Source organism: Phocoena sinus, chromosome 1 (assembly GCF_008692025.1).
Source record: "Phocoena sinus isolate mPhoSin1 chromosome 1, mPhoSin1.pri, whole genome shotgun sequence".
NCBI classification, from domain to species: Eukaryota; Metazoa; Chordata; class Mammalia; order Artiodactyla; family Phocoenidae; genus Phocoena; species Phocoena sinus.
The window spans coordinates 33,780,139-33,806,606 of record NC_045763.1 but is presented as its reverse complement, the minus strand read 5'-3'; the positions used below and the strand labels follow the sequence as shown (position 1 = coordinate 33,806,606).

General features: G+C 60.0%; 1 protein-coding gene across 1 annotated transcript; it reads right to left on the bottom strand.

Annotated features, from left to right (window-relative positions):
- Nucleotides 1–4,627: 4,627 nt before the first annotated feature.
- On the bottom strand, nt 4,628–25,962 carry FOXO6 (forkhead box O6). Its single transcript, XM_032622841.1, has 2 exons — nt 25,100–25,962; nt 4,628–6,847 (listed from the first exon to the last, which is right to left on the bottom strand). Exons 1-2 carry the CDS (start codon nt 25,511–25,513, stop codon nt 5,582–5,584), a joined length of 1,680 nt encoding a protein of 559 aa, XP_032478732.1. The 5' UTR covers nt 25,514–25,962; the 3' UTR covers nt 4,628–5,581.
- Nucleotides 25,963–26,468: the final 506 nt, after the last annotated feature.

Below are 26,468 nucleotides of genomic sequence, written 5' to 3'. Positions count from 1 at the left end.
GCAGTAGCGGCACTGCACCCTTGCCAGTTGACGTTGCCACTGTCATTAACACCGCCATCCCCCGGAGTCATCGCCACCGCCAGCACCAGTCTGACTGTGCCCCCCACCACCAATTCCCACCCCTTAGGCTGTCGTTACCCCCAGCCCTTCATTACTGACTCGGAATTGGTCTTCTGCCACCCTTTGCATTTCATTTCTCCTCCCACTCCCAGGCTTATTCCAGGATCATTTGACCTGAAGCCCTCCCCAGATCTGCATCCCTCCCTGCTCCCCTGAGCCCCTGGCCTCGCCTGTCCTGCAGAAACTGCGGGCTGGGCTTTGGCCCTGAAGTCCTCACTGGGGGCTGGCGGCCAACAAGGGAGCCAGGAGGGGCAGGAGTGCCGAGCGCCCCCTTCCCCAGGGCTGGTGCCCCACCCATCCAGCCGGCGGCCTGTCTGCCTTCCTGAGCTCATTAACTGCAGGTCACCATTCAGCAGGAAAGACAAGGCGTGGGTTCTGCGGGCGTTCATTAGCCGTGAGAGGAACAGTGTGTGTGAAATTAGCAGTCACCTGAGGACCTCGATAATTTCATAATTAGGAGGCCTAATGGCTCCAGCTCTGGAAGCCAAATGACTTAACCCCTTGCCTGCTGGGCGCCTAACCCCCAGCCCAAGCCTGCAGTCCCCTCCCTGTGACCCAGTCGTGTTCATTTCTGCCACCCCCATGCCCAGCACGAGGGTTGGCACAGAGGGGGTGTGAAAGCAAAGTTTACGGAGAAAATGAATGAATGAACAAAAGGGTATCTGAATGGGGAAAGAGCTTCAGCTCCCGCTGCAGGTGATCGGGGAGGAATGATTCTCCATCTGCAGGAGTAGGTGTGTGGCTGTGTGCGTGCCTGTGTGTGTGTGTGCGTGCGCGTGCACACATGCAGGCATAGGGCACACAGACGTGTGGATCTGTGCTGTCTGCTTCTCAGAACCTTGTGTGTGTGTGCACTCACGTCTCTGATATTCATTCTGCTGCCTCCTGTGCTCTGTGGGTGCTCTGTGATGGGGCCCCACGTGCCTTCCTTGAAGCCAGACTCCCCTGGTACCATCTGAATAATGGCGACCCCATAATTTCTACCTGGGGCATTTGGTGGGAAAAGCGGGCCTAGGGAGCTGCCCTGAACCTGCATTTGCGTAGCAAGTACACTATTTTAATTTAGACTGAATGCTCCGTCTGGGAGTCCGGTGTTAATCAGGATGGGGGGGCACTAAAGTCACACCCTGTAGTATGTGGAGCTGATCCTGACAGCCTCCGAAGACCCCCAGCCTCCCTCAGCCTGCTCCCCTTCCTCCCAACCTTGCCCTGGTCCTGAAGAGGTGGAGGCTGAGGTGGAAGATGGGGTGCACTGGGTTCCCCGTTGGACCAGGCCCTCCCCAATCTGGGCACAACTGATTCTGAGGCTCTGGTGACTCTGCGTCCCTCCCCGAATTGTTGAGCAGTGGTTGGGGAAGAGGTGAATGTGGTGAGAGGGGAGGGGAATGAAGAAAGGGAGAAGAGATGTGAGAAGAACAAGAAAGGGATGGAGAACAGGAGGGGAATGGGGTAGAAAGGCAAGTTGCAGAAAGGATGGTGAGAGAGAAGAAAAGAGAAGAGAGAAGATGGGAGGGGAGGGGCGAGGAGGAGAGGCAAGGAGTCTGAGAGCATTATCAGCACTTAAAAAGCGAGCAGCTCGGTTCTTCTTTGGCACAAATAATGGCTTTTTATGAATAAATCATGTGTCAGACGCCTCCCAGGGAGTGGGCATGGAGGGGGGCGCGTCTGCTGGGCTCCAAGTCTGGCAGGGAAGGGCCAGTTGCGGACCCCCAGCTGCAGGGGTATTGCCCCCTTTCTCCTGATGGGTCCCAGCAGGACAGAGCTGTCTCTGGAATTACCACTGGCCTGAGCCAGGCGGAGCTCAGCCATTACTCTGAGGTGGTCCCGCTGCTCCCTGCGCAAGAGTCTGGCCCATCCCAGGGTTGGGAGTGTTCCTCTGTTCCCCTCCCCTCCCCTCCCCTCTCACAGCAGATCTGCCCAGAAGATGCTCCTGGCAGGGGGACACCAGCTCTAGTCCACCCGGAGAGAGGGATGCTCCAAGACAGGCAGACACACCCAGAGAGGGAGGCGTGCAGCGCGCACAGCTCACACAGGAATGGTCTCCACAGCCCCGGGCACACATGTGGGCACACTTGGAGATGCAAACACTGTCATTCCCACCACACACACACACACACACACACACACACACACACACACAAATGCTCAGGCATGCACACACTCAGACAAGGAGACCCCAGCCATCACTCAGCCTGCCCCCCCCCCCAGCATGTGCGCACACACGCACGCACACGCACGGGCCCACACGGACAGATGCATATGGGGCTTCACGGACACACACAGACCTGCACACACACAACAGCAGCCCACCCTCCATCAGCCTAGGGTGGGGGCAGCTTTGCAGCTCAGATGGAGCCCAGACCCAGCTGGGCTGGCCCTGAGTCTGGTTGTGGGGTGGGGCTGGGGCATCACTCCCAAGGGAGAGCTCATCTCTGTGCTCACCACCCGGCGAGGACACCTACCACACCCCGCAGGGAGGTCTCGCCACCCTCCACCAACTGAGCCCAGAACCAGTACAGGTCCTGCTGGCTCTGATCTCCTTTGTTCCTCTGCTCACAGCCACCTCCCCAGAGGTGGGCAGCCTGGGCATTGGAGGTACACATTCGGGCAGGAACCCCAGCTCTGCCCCTCGCCAGGAGAGTGACCTCAGAGAATAATTCCAATTTTATTTGCTCCTCAAAACAAATCTGAGACTGGTGCTACTGCCCCATCTTTCAGACCAAGAAAGTGAGGCTCCAGGAAGAGTGTTGGGCACTCCTTTCTAGGACCAGGCCCTTTTCACAAACCCTAGGAGCCCACAGTGTCCTGGTCTTCCTCCCCTCCCTACACTGCTTCTACTCAGCCAGTGCATTCCTCTTCCTGTGCCAAGGTGCTCTAAGGTGTTCCTCTGAGCAGACCTGGGTCGCCTGCTCGTCCCACTCTGCACCACCTGCCAAGCCACTCCCAACACCTCCATGACAACCTCCGTACTCTTAACTTCTCTGACCTCCCTTCTCCAGCTCAGACACCTTCCTGGGCTTCTGACCCCATTATCCAGCTGGACATCTCTGGGCTACCATGTTGCCCAACGCCAGGGAATGCCATTCACACAGTACATATGCTCCCAAACAACCCTTCCAAATCTCAAGGGGTCCCATAAGGCATAACTCAAATTGAGCTTGTCTGAGGCTGAGCGCACCATCTTCCCCAGGGCTCCTCCTGCCTTGAAGTTCCGCATCTCAGTGAATGGCCTTGTCTGCCCAAGTGCCCAACCAGAATCAGGCAACATTTGATCCTCATTCCCCATATCCAATTCACAACCACGTCTCAGTGACTCTACAGCCCAAATATATGTGAACCATCCTTCCCCCCTCCAGCCTCACTTCCCTCCCCTGTCCCTCCTGGTCTGAGTCACCATCAGCGTCTCTGGCTTGGCCACTGACCCTCTCCCACTGTTGCCCCTTCTGGCCCACTTGCCTCCCCATCATTGTTCATCTTTCCACCTCTGAGCTTTGGCCATGCTAAACTGCTTTTTGTTCTGGAACCCAAATGATCTCTTGACTCTGGATCTCTGATCATGCCATTCCCTCTGTCTGAATCCCTTCCCTTCCCAATGCCAACTCATCCTTCAAGGCTCAGCTGAGACAGCACCCCCTCCGGGCCCCTTCCCTGACTCCTCAAGCCCAGGATGGGTGCAGCTGTCTCATTCATTCCCACAACAGCCCCCTGCTTCCTCCATTCTTTACATCTCTGATCTAAAATCGCCCATTTACTCATCTCTGTCCCCATCGAGCCTCAAAATTCCTTGAGAGCAGAGGTTGTGCCTCTGTTGTTCTCCATGGTAGCCCCAGTGCTTGGTATAAGACCTGGCACATATCAGGTGCTCACTAAATTTTCCATGGATGAATGAATGGTTGCAGGACCTGTGCTGCCAGTTTACATATGTTTTCTCATTTACTGCTCACAAGAAACCCATGCAATAGGTGTACTAGCCTGTGGTCTAGACCAGGAAAGCAAGGTGGAGGCTGAAAACTTGCCCAAGGTCACACAGCTGGAAAAAGCAGGGAATAAATTCAAACAGAAGTTTGTGTGCCTTCAAAGGCCTCCTTTCCACCATCGCTGCCTGCCTTCCTAAGCCATTTTCCCTCTCTGACCGTTTTCTCATCTGTACAACGGGAACAAAAATTATACCTAATACAGGACCTGGCGTGAACACGTTCTCAGTTAATATCTGTGCCTTCTCTCCCAACTCTGAAGCTTATTCAGGACAGAATATCCCCAGGCCAGAAACTTCCTGCGTACACATGTTCACAGAAACAGGTGCAGAGCTCCACACAGGCACATCTCCAGCATCCAAAACTCAGTAGGCGCTTAACCAGTGTGTTGAGCAGACAGACATCAGTGAATGCTGACACAGACTCAGACACAAAGCCACAATGGGCTCGGGCACGGGGACCCCCGCCTCCATGATCCCTACCAATTATCCTCTTCCTCCCCAGCTCCCCCTACTAGCCCAAGGCGCGAGAAATATTTAAAACAATTTTATTCATGAAAATATGCTGTACAATGCACTCTACACGGCCTCGACACGGCACACACGCACACGCACACGCTGACGGCACGGCCACGGTACACTGCCTACGATATGCGCCGGGGACGCCGCGCCCACAGACCGCCCCGACCGGACACTTATAAATATGGGAGAGAGGAGCCAGGACTGGCACGGAGAAAGGGATGTCGGGTTGCGGGGGTGGATCCGGAGCTGAGGCCCACTGGGGAGGCTGAGACCAGTACTGGGGTATGGGGACGGGCGGAAAGGGAGAGGGACTTCCACCTGGGAGGGGTGAAACTGAGGCGGGCAAGGATGGGTGGGCGGGGCTGAACTGTGGGGCTGGAGGGTGGGCGGGGCTGAACTGTGGGGCTGGAGGTCGGAGAGTGGTTTAGGGCCGGAGGACAGCTCAAGGTGAACAGCCAATAGGTAGGTGTGAGTGTGTTTCCGGGAGGGGTTCCTGGCTTGGGGTGGGTGAGGCTAAAACCAGTGGGAACGTGTCAACTGGGAATCAGATTCGACTTTGGGGTGGGCGATTCGTCACGCGGGGGCCCCGCAAAGGAAACTGAAGATTCGGAGACGCCCCCCACCCCGCCCCGCCTCCCGGTTGGCTTCCCAGACTAGCACGGCCCACCTCATTCCTCCCTACTCCCACCCAGCCCGGAATCCAACCTCCACTCCCAGGCTTCCCGCCCTTGGGAGTAGGGGGAGCGGGTCTCAGGAGTCTGGGCAAGAATGGCAGGGTGCCCCAGCCCCTCCCTACCACTTCCCTAAGCGGTCAGCTTCCGAGGGGTGTCTCTAGCTGGGATGGGGCTGCCTCCTGGATCCCCTCCGTGGAGCGGGAATGGGAGTGGGGACCCGGGGATCAGGATGGGAAGACAGAGGCCCCTGGGGGGGGGGGGGGCAGGGCACCGAGGGCGCGGGAGGCGGCCCTCAGCCCGGCACCCAGCTCTGGTTGGGGGGCGGGGCCCCAGCCAGGCCGGGCGGCGGCGGCGGCAGGGCCGAGTCGAAGTTGAAGTCCATTTCGTCGCTGTCCATGAAGTCGTTCAGGATGATGGACTCGACGTCGCACTCGAGGCTCCCGCTGAACATGTCGAGGTCCAGGTCGGCCGGGAAGCGGTCGGGCGCGGCACCCAGCGGCCCTGCGGCGGCGGCCGCGTACGGCCCCGGCAGCGCGTCCAGCAGGAGGCCGCCGGGGGGGCCCCCGAAGACGGCCGCGTGGCCCGGCGGCGCCACTCCCGCCGCGCCCGCCTCGCCGGGCAGCGTCATAAGGCTGATGGGGTGGGCTAAGGCACTGCGCGAGGGCGCCGGCGGCGCGTACGGGGCCACCCCCTTGCCCGGGTAGGCGGTGGCCGCGCCCGCCAGTGCCAGCTCCCCGGGCGCGCCCAGCACCGGGCCGGCCCTGGGCGCGGGTGGCGGTGGCGGCAGCAGCGCGGGCAGCGCCCCCGGGCGATAGGGCGCGGCGGCCGGCGTAAAGCTGGCCTGCTTGTTCTCCTGGATGGTCTGCATGGGCAGGCGGCGCAGCGCGCCCAGCGCCGGCGGCCCGAAGCCCCCGCCCCCGCCGTAGGCACCGCCCTTGCAGCCGCCGAAGTAGGCGGGCGTCCCGGCGCGGGCCCGCGGCCCGTAGGCATCCTGCGAGCCGTCCAGCAGCTCCTCGGGCAGCCCCGCCCCGCCGCCGCCGTGCAGGCCCAGCGGGCCCCCGAGCTCGGCCAGGCGGGTCAGCTCCCCCGGGCAGCGCGCACCCAGCGCGGGCGACAACGCGCTCGCCGGGCTCGGGTACATGAGCGGCGACGACGGCGCCAGGGCCTCCAGGGCCTCGTCGTCCTCCAGTTCGGCCGCTTCCCCGAGCAGGGGTCTCCCGCCGCCGCGGAAGTCGGCCCACGCCTCGTAGTCGTCGCTGGCGTGCGAGGCCGGGCTCGTGGCCCACTTGGCCGCGGCAGGCACGGGTCCCGGGGCTGACGCGCCCTGGGGACTGTCGTCGGGGCTTCGCTCCGGTGCCTGCAGCTGCTTCTTCTTGCTGGCCTTGCCCTTAATGCGCAGGAACTTGGCCCCGTTGTCCATGGACACGGCCCTGCGCCGCGGGGTCTTGCCCGTCTTTCCGCCCTCAGGGTTCAGCATCCACCAGGAGCTCTTGCCTGTGCCCTCGTTCTGCACGCGGATGAACCGGGTGTGCAGAGACAGGTTGTGCCGGATGGAGTTCTGTGGCCAGAGACAAGGATAGGGGTGGGGGAGTGGGAAGTGAGGGGGTAATTGATGGGAAGAGGAGTGGGAGAAAATAGAGAAGTGAGAGTATAACAGAACGGGAGAGGAGCCAAAAGGCGGAGGGGGAGGAAATAGGGAAGATGAAAGGGTAAAGGGAAGAAGGGGGGAACAGGTGTAAGTACCAGGTCAGACAAACTCAGACTATCCATCCTCTACCCCAGACCCGCCCCATCCTTCCCGCTCCCCTGCCCCACAGAGCCACTGTCTGTAGGGTGAGGCCAGAGCTTTGGGTCTAGCCTTTCCAGGGAGGCAACTGCTAAGGGACCTGCAGCGGGGGAGCAAAGACACCCCCCCCCAACTCAGCCAAGCCCCGCCCGGGGCTAGCCAGGCTGCCAGGGCCCCCTAGCAGATTATGTAAGGGCTCATGCCGCTGCGGCTCATTTGTCCGCTCCCCACCACCCTGCCAGCCTGGCATGGCGCCAGGAGCCCGAAAACCCAGGGCTCCAGAAATCAATCTCGCGGTGACTGATTAAGCCCTGTTTAGAACTAATTGCTCTTTCGTGTGTGGGGAGAATAAATTACCTGCTTTAATTTCGTGTCTTTAAAATGCAACTGCAGGTAGAGAAGACTGTTAACCCTTTGCTGGGAGGGCCTGACCAGGGAAAGCAGAATAGGCTGGGTGTCCCCAAGGTGGGTAGAGGCCCAGACTTTCCCCCAACTTCTCTGAGCTTCTGTGAACTCCACAGAGGCCTTGGATCCCAGCAAGCCCCTCAAAGCACATCCACTGGCCATGAAGACCCCAGACCCCGCCTCTGCTCACTGCCCACCTTCAGGTCAGCCCAGGTCCCCTCTGGGCTGCAGCCCTCCCTCCCCTCCCCTCCCCACCCACCTGATGCAGAGTAGCTCTGCCCTCAAAGCCCCTTCCTGGTGGAACCTTCACAAAATCTCCACAAAGCACGTGGCATCAGGCCCATTTACAGACAAGAAGCCCGAGGCTCAGAGAGGTGAAGTGGCTTGCCCAAGGCCACAGAGCCCTTCGGCTGCCCCTGGTCCTTCCCCGGGCTTCACCTTAGGCACACCTACACATATCCTCTTCTAAATTTCTGTTGGGCCCCATATCACTGCCTGCGTTTGCCAGGCCTGTCCTGGGGACAGAGGAAGGCTGGGGAGTCCACAGCTCCACTGACCTGGCTCCCCACAAGAACCTGGAGGAGTAGAACTTCTGCAGGGCCTACCATGCCCCACCTCTGAGGCCTCTCTGCTGGTGGCCTGGACCTCCTGGCTCAGGTACTGCTGTGGAAACAGCAGGGGTTTGGGTATCTGCAGGGCTGGGCAGGATGCCTGGCTCTTTTCAGCCACCTAGCTATGTGACCATGGCTACTGACTCCATCTCTAGGAGCCCATGCCTCAGTGAGCTCCTCTGAAAAAAATGGGCGACATCCAGTAACCACCTCAGAAGGCTGTTAGATCATTACCTGAGATAACGTGTGTGGGTGTTTGGTGAACACACCAGGTGCCCATAAATGCTGGTTAAATCCCTCACTCCGGCCAGAAGACCTCACTTCTTAGATCACTCCATAGACCCGCTCTGTCTCTACAATCCTTAGTATCAGGCCCTGAGTGTAACTGCGCTGGGCCCAAACAACTCTGGGGAGCTGGCATTACCCCATCTCATGTACCAGGGAATGGAGGCCAGAGGCGTGATGTAACTTGCCCTCGGTCCCACAGGCGGCAATGCCAGGTACCACTCCAGATCTGCCCGGCATACGGACCTGCTCTCATCCGCCCAGCTCCAGAACCTCTGATCCGCGAGGGCTCTCCCTCCTGCCTCCTTCCCGCCTGTCTCCAGAAGGAGGGGTCCTCCCTGCTTCCCAGGGCACCCTCCCACCCCTCACCCCCAGTTCCACGTACTCACCTGACTCTTCAGGGCCCCAGGCTCCCTATCTCTAGCACGTTCTGGTCTTGGGAGATAACAGCTAGGGCTTCAAGGCCCGTCCCAGCATAGTCCTGCCTGGCTTCTCCTGGGGCCCTGAGAGGAGGGGAGCTGGACCCCCAGGGAGTGGTGCTCCCTGGAGTAGAAAGCCCCTCTCCTGCTCCCGCCCCTGCACCTGGCTCCCCAGCCCCTTCCCAACACCTGTGCTGGTTGGGGGGGGCCTCAGAGGCCTCAGTTCTCCTCCCCTGGAGGATTATCTGCCTTACCAGAGGCTCCACCTCCCAGCTTCTCCAGCTGGAGGTCAGTCAGGCTACACCTCTTTATCAGTGTCACCATGTGCCAGCCCGGTTCTGAGTGCTTGGGGGTGGGGGGAGGAGGAAGGACACCGCCAAGTACGGGCACCTCCCGAGTACCTGCCAGGTCAGCCCTGAGTACTGGAAGTACTGATAGAATACATTCTATCAGTCTCCACACCACGCAGGGATTGTGAGCCCTATTCAAGATGAGGCGAGTGAGGCTCAGAGAGGTTAAGTAAGTTGAAAAGATCACACAGTTTAAGTGGCAGAGCCAGGCATTGATTTCAGGTTAGTCTCGTTCTGAGTCTAAAGGACCTCACGTTCCACCATGGCAGAGAGAACAAGTCGGAGAACTTCCAAAGAATCTTAGGAAACCAGTCCTCCATTTCTTCTGAAAATTTCCATGACGTAACCAAGCCTAGAAGCTGGCAGTATGGGAAGCTGGGGGCATGTTACGAGGTCAAGATTCCTACAAGTCTTTGTAGAATTCAAAGGAATCTCGCACTGTACTCCATCATACTCCCAAATTTTCTGAATATCAATAAAAATGTTTTAGATTACCACCAAGAACACGTGTTCCAGGCCCATGAAGGGCTGCATCCTTCCCCGCTCTGTTCCCTGCCCAGCCAGGTACCCCTGAGCCCCAGCCCAAAACCACAGCTGGTCGGACCCAGAGAGGAAAAAAGGGCTTGCCCCAGTTCACCCAGGGATTCGAGCCCAGGCCTCCTGACCCCCAGCTTGGTGGCCCTCCTTCCCCGGCAAGCCTGACCTGGGGCCAGTCCCTCTTCCTCTCTGGGCCTGTTTCCCTCCCCATAAATTGATGAGATGGGCCACTGGATTCTAGGCACCTTTTCAGTCTGACAATAAAAAGTTCTTGGAATCATTCGGTCCAGAGGTTTTCAAACTTTTGGTTTTTTTTTTTAAAGTAGTGGAACCTTTTTAGTGAATGGAATCTAATGCAAAACTTGAGTGTTCAACATTCAAGCCATCGGAGGTGGGGCAGGGGTACCTGGAGCCCTGTCTGCTCGGCACCCTCCCTTGGCACTCTCACTGAAAACGAGGCCCTTGGGGAGGGATTCTGCAGGCCAGATGGATGGGGCAGTTGAGGCCTAGAAAGGTGCCGTGCCTTGCCCAGGGTCACCCAAGGAGGTGGCCCAGAGCCGGGCGAGGACCTAGGCCTCGGACTGCTGAGCCAGGCTCTTCACCAGGTGTGCACCAGGGCTGTGCCCCAGGAGGCAAGGCCAGGCCCTGCAGCCCATTCTGGCTACTCAGGTCCCAGCCACCTGGTACCCATCAGAGCTCCCGGCCAAGATCCAGTGGCAAGCGCCGATCACATCTCGCCCACAAGGCCTCCTGGGAGGCCAGAGGCCACGGAGGAGGTGAGGGAGACGCCTCTACCACGCAGCAGTAACCAGGGCTCCCTCTCAGAGTCACCTAGCAACCCGCCACCACAGCTACGGCCCCGGCATGCCCCGGTTCCCCTGGTGCGCAAGCTGGGCCCGGCTTCTGGGGCCTCACACCTCCCACACCTCCATGCAGGCCTGGGGCGGGTTCCCAGGGGAGATGGGACCTCCCTGACTCAGTGCCTCAGAGACCATCAAGAGGCAGAGGGAAGGGACAGTAGGTTACATCCCATGCCCATCCTACTCTCCCTCAGAACCTGGGTGACAGGCCAGCCCCCTGGGGCCTCAGGCACCAGGGAGAAGAGGCTGGTACGGGACAAAGAGCACGGGATTCCAGTCTTGGCTTCAACACCCACAAACAATGGAGCAAAAGATGCTTTGAAACTCCATTTCCTCAAACAGCTACCTGCTTGCACCCTGTTTCCCTCCAGGCAGCAGCTGGAGGGATCCTGTAAATAACGTGGACCACATCCAGTCCTGCCCAGCGCACTCTGATGCCCCTATCTCACTCAGAGTAAAGAACAAAGGCCTTGCCGTAGCCCACAAGCCCTTCCATGACCTCCCAGGCTCCTGCCCTGACCCTGGCCTGCTGCCAGGAACCTGCTGGGCACCATCCCACCTTGGGGCCTCGGTCGCAGGGGCAACACTGTTCACCCAGATACTCACATCCATCTCTCATCTCCTTCAAGTCTCTGTTCAGATGTCACCTATGTGAGAAGCCCCATCCCGCCCACTTTCTTAACAAGTGCTTCTCTGCCTTGCCACTTCTTGGCCCCCTTAGCCTGCTCTGAATTTTTCTAAAGCAATTAGCGCTTTCTAAAGTACCGTATAATTTCTTTATATTGTGTTTATTATTTATTGTCTGGTTTCCCTTATATTAGAAAATAAGTTCCATGAGGGATTTTTGTCCCCCCTTTTTTTCTTGTAACCGGACCCCATGTGTTTGGTATACGCTAGGCATTTCATAAATTTTTGCTGAAGGAAGGAGAGACAGAAGAGGGGGGGGAACACTGTATGGCAGGGAGAGTTAATGAGACTGTCAGAGTGGCTGGCACACGATAGGGGCTTCTCCAGACTGGGCTGAGAGAGGGGAATACAGGACGGAATGGGAGGCAAGCATGGGGCGGAGAAAGGCAGGAGCGGTCGGAGCCACAGAAGGAAGCGCAGAGAGGAGGAGGGGCTTCTGTGCAAGGGGAAGAAGGGCTCCCAGGGTGAACAAGGCGGCTGCCCACCCCAAGCCCCACCTGCTCGCTCCTGCTCCCCAGATAGACTTGGGGAACCCAAGGCTTGCTGTGGCCAAGCTCTCTCACAGCCTGGACCACGTGGGCCAGAAGACGCTGCAGCAGCCCCCGTGGGAACAGAATAACCTCGCCCTTGCTGACGGTGCCTCCCTCGTGGACAGGGTCTGAGCCATTTGGTAGTGGCAGCTCATCTATCCAAGAGGACACCCTCATCTATTCCCAGGACACCCTTCGCCCATTAGCGGTAATGCATTCATCTGACAGCACAACCCCATTTATCCAGCACACCAGTCCCATTTATCCAGCAAGTACAACCTCATTCGCTAACAGCACTCCATTCACCTGACGGGCCCCCTCATTTATCCAGCAGGACGCCCTCATTTATCCTCCAAGTCGGAGGCTCTCCTTCCTCCTGTGGCGTGGCTGTGTTCTCTGATGGTGCAACCCGACTGATCCAGCGGGACACCATCTCTTCTACAAGTACACTTCATCCCCTGATAGTACAACCTCATTTATCTCATAACGCAGCCTCACCTTGCCTCCAAGTACCACCTCATTCCCTGACAGTACACCTCGTTTATCTTCCAGCACAACCTCATTTCTCCTCCCAGCATAGTTTCATTCCCTGATAGCTCAAGCTCATCCAATCTTACTTCTCCAGCCAGAGCCCACCAGATCTCGGGGCTGAAGAGTAGGGGCAAAGAGGGGGAGTTTGGAGAGAGAAGAAGGGTCCCACCATTTGCTGTCCCCTGCCTAGAGAGGGCTGCATGGCACGATGACTATATCCAATCTCCCCAGGCCCTAAAGGGCCCATGGACTTTGAGTTCTAGGTTGCTCGGCCCAGCCAGCCCTCGACCATTGCCCCACCTCCCATGTGGTCCCCTCTAGAGCTAAAGAGGGCCCACGGGATGGATTTCCTTCAGCTCTCCAACAGGGGAGAAAAACCCACCTGATTCGATTTGTAGCGTTTGCTGATTTCTGTGGCATGGATACTCCCATCGTAGCCAATTTTAAGCCAGCTCTCGCACACCACTGGCCCGTGCTCAAATACCGAGGCAGGAGAAGGGCACCACCTACGATGTGCCAGACCTAAGCTAGATTCTCTAGATACGTTTCTTCTTTGAATCCTAAAAACCATGCAAACCGTGAGTAGGTAATGCTATTTTACAAAGTGGGGTGGCGGGGGAGAACTGAGGCTCAGGTGGGTTAAATGACTCCCGAGGCCATGAAGCTGCGAAGTGATGGAGCCAGGTCTGGGTCTCGGGGCTGTTGGATTCCAAAGCTAAGGCTCTTCCTACCCACACCGCCAATGGGGCGGGGAACACTGCCCTGCTGCCCACCTCAGAGGCCATCCCTGCCCTGGTTCTCAAGCCCAATCTTCCTGGCTTTCATCAGAGACAGGAGACTCAAGTCTTGTGCTCCCCACCCACAGGCCCCGTGCTATTGCTACCTCCTGGCCTCTGGCACCAAGGGGATTCCAGGACCCTCCCAGTTCAGTCCTGGGTCTTGCGTCCAAAACCAGGTATGGATTCCTCTCCAGGTTCTATCGCTGTCCAAGGTTCAGCCCGGCCCCTGCCTCAGGAAGCTGACCCCAACTATCCAGTGGGGATGGTGATCCAGCCCCACCCTCTAGTGCCGTCCTGAACAGAGATCACCTCTGGGGTGCATGAGTGCTCTGATCCCCTCCATGACTCCCATTTCCTTTCTCCCCGCTTCCTTCCCTCCTTTCCTGCATAAAGAAGGGTTAAGGGCTAGAGTTGGAATCCCAACTTCATCCATGTGACCTTGGGCCTCCCCCGTAAAAGAGGGTAACTATTGCAACGTCCGTGGGGGAGGGAACGTGGCTGGGAACTGGATGAGATCCCACATGTCAAGAGTCTTCCTGACTCCCTGTCTCAGCCCCAGGCACAGCTGTCGTACAACACCCCACCCCCTCTGGCCCAGGAACACACCTGACTCAGAGAGAGCCACAGACTCTGGGGAAGGGTGGCCAATGCCGGGGCCGGGGAGGGGGGCGGGGGGGGGGGGGAAGAGGGTCACTGGCTCTGCTGCCTGGAGTACTCAGTCCAGACAGCATTCCTGGCAGAAGGGGTGACCTGGATGACCTCAGGGCCCTGAGGCCACATGCAAACCCTTGGTACTAGGGTGTGTAGTGAAGGAAGGGTAGAAGGGTAGGTGGGGGCATCAGAGCCACAGGTGTTGACAGGTGAATGGGCTTGGGGTCAGCAGTGGAACAGAAGTGAGCAGCCAGGGGCCAGGAGGAACCAAATGTCCAAAGCAAGGCGTGAGGTCAAGGGACGGGCCCTGGCGTCCCCCACCCCTGCCCCCGCAGAGACAACAGAACCCACACACCCAGCCTGGACAGTACACAGATCAGCAGCAGAAGTCCCAGCTCGCCCCTACTCAAAAGCCCATGGCTCCTCATGCCGCCAGCGCTTGCGTCCAACTCCAGACTGACATTCAAGGGCTCTCTGGTGCTCTCCAGCTTCATTACCTCCATTCCCTTAAACCCATCTGGGACTCCAGCCACCCTGGATGTCTCACACCTCCATGCCTTCACACACTCTGTTCCCTGTGCCCTTCCCTCGCTCTCTGCTCAAGTGGTTCCTGCCGCTCCATCAGGGCTAGCTGTGCAGCATTTTCCTAGCCCGCTCTGCAAGCCCCAAAGATAGCTGCTCCTCCCTTCAGTGCCACTGCAAAAATCTACCTGCACGCTGGAGTATAACTCTAGGTGAGTCTGCCTCCCCACTTGAACTCTGTGGGGCAGTTCTTGGCTCACAGCAAGTCAACACATAGGTTGGAACTCTCAGCAGCCATGAACCACTCGGGCCGGGCAACTCTGTGTCGTTTCTGTTCAACAAGACCTCAGGCCGGAGCTCCAGGCCTTGCCTCCTCCCTCCCGGTTTCCCCTCCGGTTCCTGCTGCCTCTGCCACCTCCCTACTTCTCCCCTGGCTTCTCAGGAGACTTCGGCAAAGTGAGAAAGGAAAGAAACTACCACTTGCTGAGCATTCAGTGCACCGTGCTGGCACTCAACAATTAAAATCTTACTGAGTATCTGTAACAAACCTCTGAGCTGGTTTATTATCCTGACTTTACAGATGAGAAACTGAGGCTTCAAGAGACAACTGACCTGCCCAGGTGGGGAAGTGTTGAGGCAGGAATTCACACCCAGGGCCCTTGCCCTTCCTCCTACCCTCCTCTAGGGAGGAGCCTAGGCCAGACAGAAGCTCCCCTGGGGAAGGGGTGCCAGGAGCTGTCCACACTGGCTCAGCAACCTCTCCACAGACTCTTCCCTCCCTCTTCCAGGACTAAAGGGGATCCCTAAATGCCAGGCCATTCAGGCCTCTCCCAGCCTCTCCTCATCGGAGCCTCCTCCCTCCCTCTGCCGGCAGCACATCCAACACCCCTGCCCCCGGCCCTGGGAGCAGCTGCGGTGACCTCACCCAGTCCTGCCCCGGGCCTGGCTCTGGGGAGGGCTCAGCAGCTGTGCCCCAGCCCTACAGGCCGGCTCCTGGGGGGGGGGGGGGAAGGGGGGGGAAGAGTGGGCATGGTGCCGAGGACCATCTGCTCTCCCAGGGGCATGGCCACCCGCATAGACACTGCCCTCGTCCCCAGGGGCCGCCCTTGGCCCTCTGTCCCCATGCCAAGGGGCTTCAGGAGCTCGGGGCAGCCCACCCAGACCGGGGCACCAGCCCTCATCTGCCATCTGTCTTCCTCTTGGAGCCCGAGAGGCCCTTGCAGGGCATGTTGGAGCACGAATGTCCGCTGAAAAATGAACAAGTGCTCAGGGTAAGCTCTGGGGGCAGAGGCCAGAGGCCAGGGCTGGGTGTGCCGAGCACTGCCTGCCCCAGCACCGCCTGCCCCAGCACCAGCCCTGCAGAGCCAGGAGCAGGTGACCCCCTAGGGGCTTGGGGGGGGCGGGCCTCCATCCACTCACATCTGCTCCGCCGACAGGTGCCTCTGGCTGAGGGCAAGCCCCTTCCCCCACGGCCCCAGCTCAGGTTACAAAAGAAGGCAAGGCCAGCCGAGGACACGGGGAGGGGACTGGAGGGGTGGAGGAGGCATCACAACTTCCCAGAGTGTTGGGGGAGGTGAACTCGGATCCCGAGATGAGACTGAGGGCCAGAGAGGGACGGAGCACGCCCAAGGTCACAAAGCCCGCCAGTGGGCAAAGAGGAGCCAGCGTCCAGGGGCAGGCAGCCCCGGCTTCGAGGGTGACCTTGAGTAAATCACCGGCCTCGTCTGTAAAATACAGTGCCTAAAACCTGCCTGCTTGCTTCCCAAGGCCATGGGGAAGGCTCTGCAGGCTAGAGAGCAGTGGTTGGACCTAAGGGCAGGATGAAGCTTGGACGTCCTGATCTTCTGACACACCAGGGACAGAACGGGAGGGACTAGAAGAAGAAATCCTACCCCCGACCCCAAACACATACACAAGTCAGTGTCTCTCAGGGGTCAGGGCCCAGGACCCCTACCCTACACAGCACATGTGGAGGCATCTCCTTTCCCTCCCCAGAGCAATGAATACCAATAATGGTATTTGCTAAGATTTCACTGGGGACTTTACATGTAACTCTCCTTACATGCAATTCTCACAACAAATCTTGGACATAAGTCTTATTATTATCCCACTTTGCAGAGGGGGAAACTGAAGCTAGGTTGCCCAAGGCTACACAGAGGGTAAGCGGCAGAACTAGGACTGCTCCTCCCTGCTTGCCTCCAGACTCCTACCCACACCACTCTGTCTCACCTCTGAGATCCTCAAGGCACCAAAGGGTGCTGCTTGGCACCTCAGGCATCTTGGAATCTTAGGACCTCCACCCTCTCTCAGGCTCACCTTCTCCCCTGGACCCCAGTATTGGGCCCACATTGGGCACCTGAGCCAGTCTCTCCCCCCCAACCCCAACCCTCCATACCATCCTTTCTGCCCATGGCATTCCTCATCCCCCACAGCTCGGAGTACCAGCTCCTTGGTGTGGCATTCAAGGCCATTCGCCATCCAGCCCCTGCTTGCTTCCCCAGCCTCAAGTCCTGCTGGGCTCCGGTTAACACAGCCAGACCCTGTGGGGCTCCTAAAGAGTCCTGATGGTTTGACTCCTTTGCCTGGTTCTCCCCCCTCACCTCCAAATTCCCATAGCTCATTATCTGGCCCTCCATCATGACCCTGGGTAGTTTTTATCCTCGTCTTATCTCCCCAGCTGGACCTGCAGGCATTTCGAGGGCAGGGAGCCAGTCCGGTTCCTCTGAGCAATGCTGCACACTGGGTGCCCAGTGGGTATAGGCGTGGATTAAAGTGAGTAGAGGAAGCAGCCATCAGCCCTGGGGCCTGCAGATGGAGGGGGGCGGACAATGTCAGCTCCCTCCCTCTGGGAGCTCTGGATTTGAGAAAGGGTACCAGGGATCCCAGAGCCACCTCCGAGGCTGGAAGCCCCAGGGCCAAACTCTAAGGGAAATCAGAGAGACAGTGCTAGGGCTGGGGGGCAGGGGGGTAGCGGCCAGCCTGGACTGGCCTGGCCAGAGCACTCGGTTAGGGAGGAGTAGCCCAGGGGAGTTTCATTTCTGTCCCTTCCAGTGGGATACTGTGAGAGCCACTTTTGTTTCTCTCAGCCTCACTTTCCTCATCTGCAAACTGGGGATAGTAGCAGTACCAGCTTCACGGTTTGCGGTGAAAATTAAATGGAAGCACACCTGTCATGGCATGTGGTTGTTCCATCCTGAGCTGGAAGAGTTCTGTGTGGCTGAGGCAAGGGTCAGAAGACCGCTGGGGTGAGTGATGTGGCCGTACAGGTTGACTGGGGCCAGGTAGCCAAGGCCTGGAGTGGCACGCTACAGCCCCAGGACTGGATCCTGTAAGACCGGCACCGCGCTGTACACGTGGTCTCGCCTCCCCCATCAGACAGGGGGCTAGCAGAGAGCAGGGGCTGCGACTTTCCACTTCCTTGTGGGCCAGCGCCAGAGAGGCTTGCTAAGTACACGACGTTTTCCCTCCCTCCGGCAGCCAAAGGCTCTCAGTGGCAGAGCGCATCAGACACGGAGGGCGGGCGAATGTATTGTGGTGTTTCAGTCCCTTGGAGCTGACTGCATGGGGCTCGATTCCCTGGAGGACCAGAAAAAGAGTGAGGAGGAGAGATGTGGGCTCAATCTGGGCAGCCTGTTTAGAGAAGAAGGTGGTCCACCCTGGGAGCGGAAGACGGGAGGGGGACTTCCCTGGAGGTCCAGTGGTTAAGAGTCCATGCTTCCACTGCAGGGGTTGCGGGTTCAGTCCCTGGTTGGGGAACTAAGATTCCGCAAGCAGAAGCAGAGGAAGCTACCATCTAAGGCATCGGTTCAGAATCCGACCCGTCATCAGACAGACCTGTTAAAATATAGATTCCAAAGCCCACCCACTGACAGTCTGATACAGAGGAACTGAGACAGGGGCTGCAGATTGCACTACCTAAAAGCTTCTAGGTGACTGATAATCAGCCAGCTCTGCCAACAACTAAGGATTTAAGGCAGATTCTCAGAAAGACACACTGGGTTCCAGAATCACCTGGGAGGTAGGATTTTGTTCAAACTACCCAAGCACCCGCCTAGTCTCTGAGGGGTGTCCCCAGGGTTCAATCCATGAGAGTCGATAGCAGCCTTGGTGAACATGTAACAATGGCAGTGGTTTGGGTTGAGAACTCCAGTGTCAGGTATAAAGATGGCAGTGTGAGGGCTGCCTGGGATCAGAGGCAGCAGGGAAAGTGGGAGGGAGGGCAGGGCCTGGACAAGGCCAGCAGAGGGCCCAGGGGTCCAAACAGAGCAGTTTGGGCTTGGTTGGCTCCCAGGGGAACTGAGGAGCCCTGGAGGGCTCTGGAGCTAGCATGAGTGAGCCCTGGGGCAGGAGGGCTGGCTGGGGTGTGGGCTGATACTACACTAGCATTGGAAGATGGTGAAACATGGAGGAAACAGGTCTGCATCTAAATCTAGGCTCAGCCTCGTCTCAGCTATGCTACCTTGGCCAAGTGACTTCATCTTTCTGAGCCTCCATTTCCTCAACTGCAAAATGGGGCTATTAACACATACCTGGCAGGACGCAGGGAGGATGAAATGAGAGGATTTATGCGAAGTGCCCAACTGACTGCCTAGCATCCAAGCGTTAATCCTCTGAATTCTCGTTCCCCTTCCCAAAAGAGGCATCCCCCTCAGAGGCCAGAAAGGCTTCTCTGCAAAGAGGGAGGCCCGGGTGGGGGGGGGGGGCGGGAGGGTAGGGGGGGAGAGGGTGGGAGGCCCATCCCCCACACGCCACCTGGCCCCCCTCCCACCTCCACATATGGGTTGGGGGGTGGGGAGAGACAGCAGACAGCCAAACCCTCCCAAACAGGAGTTGGTTTCCATGGTAACCAGGATGCCAGGAGGAAGGGGGGTGCTCCAGATCCAGCTGTCCCCCTGAGCGCCCTACCAGGGCCCCAGAGCCTCTGCTAATGCCCACCTAACACCCTGCACCCCCCATCTGCCTGCTCTGGTAGCCAGCTGGGACTGCCAGGAGCACTCCCTTCACTGTGCCCTGAGTTTGTCTGCCACCTGGGTACTGCCAGGGGCAGGGTAGGCAGCCCCAAGCAGGAGTTCCCAGTTTGAGTCCATCCACACCTGTACTCACGTACTTCCACCCATGGTAAGTCCCATTAGGTATTCTATGCTCTCGGTCCCAACTAACCCCTCATGGCTCCTAGAACCAGAGGGTTTGTCAATCACAGCCCCGAAAGGGCCACAGACTGAGTGAGTTAAGGCCCTTTGGACACAGATGAGAGCACTGCGGACCAGAAGGGGAGAGAGCTTTGCTCCAGCTCACACACGCTAGATCAGGGTCCCCTACAGGTGCTCTGCCCACCACTCACCAACTCCCGACTCCACAGCTCCAACAGACCCCAAAGGGCTGAACTAGGACACCCTGAGTGATGCTCCAGAGAGATGGGTCATTGCCAGGGAGAAGGCAGGCAGGCCTAACAACTTGAAGGTCTTGTCTAGCAACAGAATGGGCAGTCCCAGAACTTGCGGGCTGCAGGTCCCTGGGAGTGTGTGAGAAAGGGATTGACCTGGGAAGGAGGCTTGGAAGCAGGTGATGGGCTCCACCTCTCTTGGAGATCCAAAGTCAGACTCAGGTGTGGAAGGAGTGGGCACCAATGTGTACCTGTTTCTCAGGTACCCACTCCCAAGTTGGGAGGCAGGCCACAGGCTGAAATAGGAAAGGGGTGCTGAGGAGTCAGCCACAAGTTAAGGGAGACAGTGAGGTGAGGAGGGGGCTCCCCCTGCTATAGCTGGTGCACTCATATCCCAGAGGCTCACATCCACACACGCAGCCCGCGACCACACCCTCACCCTTCACAAGACATAGAGAGACGGGCTTCCATAGCCCCCAGGACCCCACGGAGTGGCCACCACCAGCTGCCACTCAAAGATGGGAGAAGGTGGGCTGCAAGAAACAAGCCTGCACCCTTTCCAAATCCCTCCTCTCCAGTCCCAATGGCACAGGAGGAAATGCTTGAGTTTGGGGGACAGGACGGGGTTCAGTTCCCAGGTCTGCCACTTCTTAGGGATGTGACCCTAAGACAAGTCACTTCACCACCTGGGAAACCGGGATGCTAACACCCACCTGGAAGGATGGAGGACAGGATTTGAGGGGATGTGGGCTTGGCCGGTGGGCGCCTGCTGCCCGGTGCTCTGAGCCCTTCCCCCTCTCTGGCAGAGCCCCTCCACTCCACTCAGTCCTGAGCTGGGTCCTCAGGGTGTGCAGAGAGGGGAGCCCCAAACCGCAGAAAGTGGCGGCTGGGGGGCGCTGAACTTTCGAACCCGCACACACCTCCCCCCCCAAGCGCCGTTCATTACCTTAACAGGAGTTAAAAATAACCGTCTCATCTCTTTAAATTAGTCTGTCTGCAATTACCGCCTGGCACGGAGCTGCCCGCCATCGTCCCGCTGGAGCGGCGCCAGGTGGCAGGCGGGGCCCTCACCCTGTCTGTCGGTCTGTCTGTCTGCCTCCAGGTCCCCCCCTTCTCCCCGCAGAGGCGCAGCCACCCCAGGGGCCTCCCGGCGGCCCTGCCTCCCAAGCTCCCCAAGTTTCTAGGGAGGGGGCCGCCGGGCGGGCCACGCGGCGGGCAGAGTGTGGGGCCTTCGGGGAGCAGAGGACTGGGGGGGGAGGGGCGCGGTGGCGAGGGAGGGGCGCCGGGAGGCCCGGGAAGCCGGAAGGGCCCGCCGCGCGCCAGCGCTCGTGGGTGGGTGTGAGCAGGTGGCCGTGGGAGTCTGCCGGGCGTGCCAGCAACTGTGCCAGGAGCGGCTGGCACGGGCTTGTGCCCAGGAGGCGGGCAGCTGCCAGCCCCCCGCTCGTGCAGCGCGGGGGGTGAGGACACCCCCCAACCCGGGCTCACACCGCCTCTTCCCGCACCTCCACCAGCCCTCGGGGCTGGGGATCCCCGGAGGACAAAGAAGAAGGAGGGAGCCCTGCAGGAACGGGCTGGGGGGAGGAGAGAAGGGGGAGCCCCTGCACGCACAACCACCGCTCAGTCGGGCTGTAGCAGGACCCTCCTCCCGGCCTCTCAGATCAGTCCCTCCCCTCTAGCCCCCAGCCCACCTAGGACCTACTGGCCCGCCTGGGCCGGATGGGGGGGGGACACCCCCACTCCTGATCCCACCCCACAACAGCCAAGCTGCTCCAGGCACTGAGGAAGAAGGGAAATCCCCATCCACTGGGCTCCTCCCCCACCAGTCCCGTGGACAGGAATGGGAGGCACCCAGGCCTGGCCTGGGAGCTCCCAGGGGAGCTGGCAGCCTGGAAATACAAAAGCAGGAGGAATAACTCCAAGGGCGCTAAGTGGAAGGAGCACCAGGACCCAGAGCAGCCTGGAAGGCTTCCCGGAGGAGGCAGGTGGGGCTAGAGTGTCTGAGAGGAAGTAGGAGGCTCTACCTGGATGTGGGATATCCACACTTTTGGGACACTGGAGAGGGAGGGAGACTCCTGTCCAAGCCCTCGTCCCAGGCCTGGAGACCCTCTGCCCTGACGGCAACACCACCAGCCTCTCTGGTGGTGTTCCCAGCACTAAGCCAAGACTCTCTTTGGGCTTCAGCCTGTTGGGTGCCTTAGGCCTGCTGTTGATCTTGCCTCCTCCAATTCCTCTCTGCAACACCTCTGAACTATCTTCCCACATCACAGGTGGGACCACAGGGCAAAGGCCAAGCACAGGGCCCTCACTCGGCCTTTCCCACGCCACAGCCCTGCCATCCCACGCTCCTAGCCCTGCCTAGGAGCCCTTGGTTCCAGCCTGGCACACCCAACAGTCTCCCAAACCCAACATATGCAATTCCACCTCCTTGCCTTTGCGTATGCAGTCAATATCTCTTAGAAGACTTTCTCCCCAATTCTACCCCCCCCCACCCACCCAGAGAAGACAGACCAGATCAAGTGCCATCTTCTCTGTGAGGGCTTGCCTGGCTCCCCAGGGGACCTACCCCACTCTCCCCACACCCCTATTCCCACCCCCATTCCCCGGCCCCCAGTCCTGCCTGCAAGACAGAGGGCTTGCCCTGATGCATCCTGAAAGCAGGTGCAACGCCTTCCCCTTCGGTCCCCCCACTCCATCTAACACAGGGTTCGGTACACTCCAGGGACTCAAGTGCAACACTTACGTGGGGGAGGGGAGGGGAGGGAGGAAGGAACAATGGGGTCCCTGGCCCCAGCCCTGGCACCTGCGGTGTACCACAGGCTCTGCTAACCGGAGGGTGGCTGGGAGTTGGGAACGGCCGCCACCAGGGCCCTGGAGGGACTGACTGGGAATGGGGGAACAGGCATTAGGAGGGACAGGAATGAGAGGGGAAGGAGGCTCCCTGGGGAGCTGGATGGGGGGGTGGGGTAGAAGGAGGACAGCCACTGAGGGGATGAGATGGGAAAGGCCAGGGGCCTCTCTGAACAGCCCTCCTCCAGTGCCTTGGGGGTCTCTGCCAGGGCCTAGGTCAGGAGCCCAAGGCTGAGGCTCCCTCACCAATGCCCTAGCCCAGGACAAGCATTCCTGAGCCCAGGCGCAGGGAGAACCAGTGTGTCCCCAGCAGCGTGGTGCAGTGGAAACTGCATCCAATGGGCAGGCGGGAGGCCTGGGCCATCATCCAGGGCCTGCTGCTCACTGATGACCTGAGAAGAGTCCCATTCCCTTCCAGGGCCTCAGTCTCACAGTCTGAGAAATGAACTCATGGGACTAAATTATCTCCAAGTACCTTCCCAATCACAGTCTAGGATTTAGATCTGCCCCTGTTTGAAAGCTGTCAGTGTCCCCCTCCCACATCCAGTGCCAGCAGGACACTATTCCAGAGGCTCTGGGTCCCTGGAGGGAGACACATCTGGACTGGAATCCAGTTTTCCCATCTACTGACTGTGTGACCTTGGGCAGTTCACTCCTCCACTCCCTGCCTCAGTGCCCAGCCCTATAAGTAGTGACAGTAAAACCCACCTCAGGGAGTGCAGAGAGCATTAAAGGAGACACCTGGCAGAGATGCCTGAAGGTGCCTGGCACGGGGCTTGGCCCTGAGACCCTCAGTGAACTGCAGTTCTCTCCCAGCTTCAAGCCTCATGTTCCCTCTTGCCATCTTCCCCATCATCCCTCACCCATCAAGCCCAGCTGGAGCTCTGCCTCCTGCAGGAAGCCCTCCTGGCTTATTCTGGCCCATAGTACCCTCCCTGGCCTCAGCACCCTCTTCACTATCCACGTATTTCTTCACTCTTTTACCAGACATGCACTGGTAGTTCCCAGTGCCAGGCTCTATGCTCGGTGCCGTGGGCACAGAGATTGTTCTGACACTGCCACTGTCTTCCAAAGCGGGTGGGGAAGGGAAATGAGACAGGACACAAAAGACTAAGACCTATGACAGGTAGGGAGAGGGCCAGAGAAGAGGGAGTCCTGAGCTAGCTAAAAAGGGTTAGGGAAGGCTTCCTGGAAGAGGCATCTGAACTCTGTGCCCTTGAGGACAGGGACTATCTACAGGGAGAAGTAAAGGGTGGGACAGTACATGCTAGGGAGGAGGGAGCAAAGCACAAGGGCAGGACCCATTTAGGAGGAACAAGTGTTCCGGAGGGGGCTGAGCCCAAGGGGACCGGAGAGAGGATGGAGAAGGAGACTCATGTGGGCCCCTCCAGCCTGTGTCCCCACCCAGTAGTGGCCACAGACAGACAGAGAAGCTGCCAGCGAAAAGCCTGAGAGTCATGGGCTCCCGGGGCAGAGCACCGTGGCCCCTACAGTGCAGCCCCTGGGCATCTTGAGCTGTCCATGTCTGCAAGCCTCCCCTCCTCCCCCAGCATACCTCCTTCCTCTGACCCTGCCTATAGGCACCACCAGCCAGAGCCCCTTCCCTCCATTTAGGCATGCCTCCCTCATAGAGACCCCCCTCTCCCACAGGGAGTCTCACAGCTCACAGGCCCTAGGCATGGCCCTACCCCCACCCCACCCCAGTCTCCTCTCCCTCAAAGGCATCGACTATCTCCCTGCCCCAACAAGTTGGCCAGGGGAGGGTCTGGAGGCCACAATCCCGTCAAGACCCTGTCATCGCCCAAGATGGCTCCCCCCTTTCCATTGGTTAGTACTGAGGCCTCCCTGGGGTGCCCCTCCCCTCTCCCCCTCCCCCAAGTGCATCTGGGCTCAGAAAGCCAGGGAAGTGGAAGACAGGCCTGAGGTGGTCATGGACAGATCCCCAGGTCTCAGTACCTTGCCCTCACACCAGCAGGGATCATCACCAGCCCACCACGCTGATCCAGGCAAGGGGGGCAGCAGCTGCCCCATGGAGAACTCAGATCTCAGGTCACCTGACCAGTTCCCCACCCTAGGCTGGCTGGTGCCCTAGAGTGAACTCCTGGCACCACAGAAAGAACTGTGGGCCTAGGGTCGCATTCCTCACCCTGGGGCCAGCTCCAGGGAGGGCAGTGGGAAAGATTTGGGAGGAAAGCAGCCACTGGCCTCAAGTCATTATTTCAGCTCTTTAAGGAGGGTGCCCTGGTGGAGAGGGTAAAACAAGAGTAACACAAAGCAAACTCGTGGGGTTAAGAGGGGGGTCTCCAATGTCTGAGGCCCGAGAATAGGTTCTTCTGCTATGCCCCCAAGGATGGGGTGAGGGTGTCCCTCGAGAGTGCCTCAAAGTGGCAGTCCCTTGTCACCCCACCAGACCTCCCACCTCGCATCCAGAGCATGCATACAGCTGCTCCCAGCACGCCCCCGCCTGTCTGCCGGCCGGCCCCACGCCCTGGGCACACACTCTGTGACTCCTGGGGGTGCCCCAGGGCCTCCCTCTAGACCGCCCGCCAGGAGCCCAGACGCATCTAGCAGCCCCTGGAAGCCCCAGCCGACGACTCCAGACCCCCTCCCCTGCCGGACGCCCCCACCTTCCAGCCGGCCGAGCTGTTGCTGTCGCCTTTATCCTTGAAGTAGGGCACGTAACGGACCATCCAGTCGTAGATCTGCGAGAGCGTGAGCCGCTTGTCCGGGGCGCTCTCGATGGCTTTGGTGATGAGGTCGGCGTAGGACAGGTTCCCCCACGCGTTCCGCCGGGAGCTCTTCGCTTTCCGCAGCGGTCCGACCTCCGCGCCCAGCGGCGGCGCTGGGGCCATCGGCGGGGCCGTGGCTCGGCGCTCCGGCCCGCAGTCCTCAGCGCCCTCGGCCACCCCTGAACCCAGCGCTCCGTCCTCGTCGCCGACCAAGTCTGGCTGCGGCAGGGGCCAGGTACACGAGCGCGGCCGGCTCTGCGGCGCGAAGTCCGGGTCCACGTCCACCTGATGCGCTCGCAGCTTCGCAGCCATGGTCCCGCCCGGCTCGGGCGAGGAGGGGAGGGGGACTCCTCGGATGGTGGGCGGGCGGCTCTGGGATTTGCGCGCCCCGGGGAGGCCCGCGGGAGGGGTCCCTGGCGGCGCCGGCTCAACCGCGGGGCGCCATGGGCCGGGGCGCGGAGACAGGGGGCTGGACGCGCTGGGAAGCCCGAAGGGAGGGAGAGATGGGGGCAGTGAGGGAGCGGCGGCCCCGGAGCCCAGCGGGCACACACCTCGCCCAGCCCCGCTTCTAGCACCTGCCGCCTGCCTGCGCCTGCAGCCACCACCGCCACCGTCTTTGCCGCCGCTCCCCCGGCGCCGGCCCCGCACGCGGGCCCTGCTCTCCCGGGACGGGGCCGGATTGCACCATGCCGGAGCCCGAGCCCGTGCCGGAGCCCGCGCCGCCGCCGCCCCGTGAATGCCGCCGCCCCGTGAATGCCGCCGCCGCCGCCGCCGCTCCGGCTCCAGCGCCAGCTCCCGCGCCTGCCGCGCTCAGCGCCGGCTGCACCTCGGATGGGCGGGGGACGGGGAGGGGGCGGGCCCGGCGCGGGAGAGGGCGGGGCGTGCCCGCCCGCGGCCGTGGAATCCTCGGCCGGCCGGGTGCCCCGCCCGCGGGCTGGAGGCGGGGGGGCGGGGCTCCCGGCCGAGGGCGACCCTGCCGCAGCCCCAGCACGCAACAGCGCCGCCTACGGAGCAGGGGAGGAGCGGCGGATGCGACCCCGCCCCCTACTTTAAGCTGGGGGAGGGGGCGCGGGAGCGAGGCCCGAGCGCTCTCATTGGTCCGCAGCAGGGCTGTCCCGCCCACGGACTCGGCAGGATCCCTCCCCGAAGCGCGTCAGCCGGTTATTGTTACAACCCGGGGTTTCCCGGGGCAACGGGGATGGGGCGGGGCTCAGAGCACTTGGCTCCGCCTTCTATTCCTGGGAGGAATGCCCCGCCCCTGTTTCTA

Excerpts from the sequence above, each read along its gene's own strand:
- FOXO6 (XM_032622841.1), bottom strand. The coding sequence starts at position 25,513 with ATGGCTGCGAAGCTGCGAGCGCATCAGGTGGACGTGGACCCGGACTTC. Across the intron at positions 6,848-25,099 it reads ACAGCTCGGCCGGCTGGAAG|AACTCCATCCGGCACAACCT; the intron begins GTGGGGGCGTCC and ends CTCTGGCCACAG.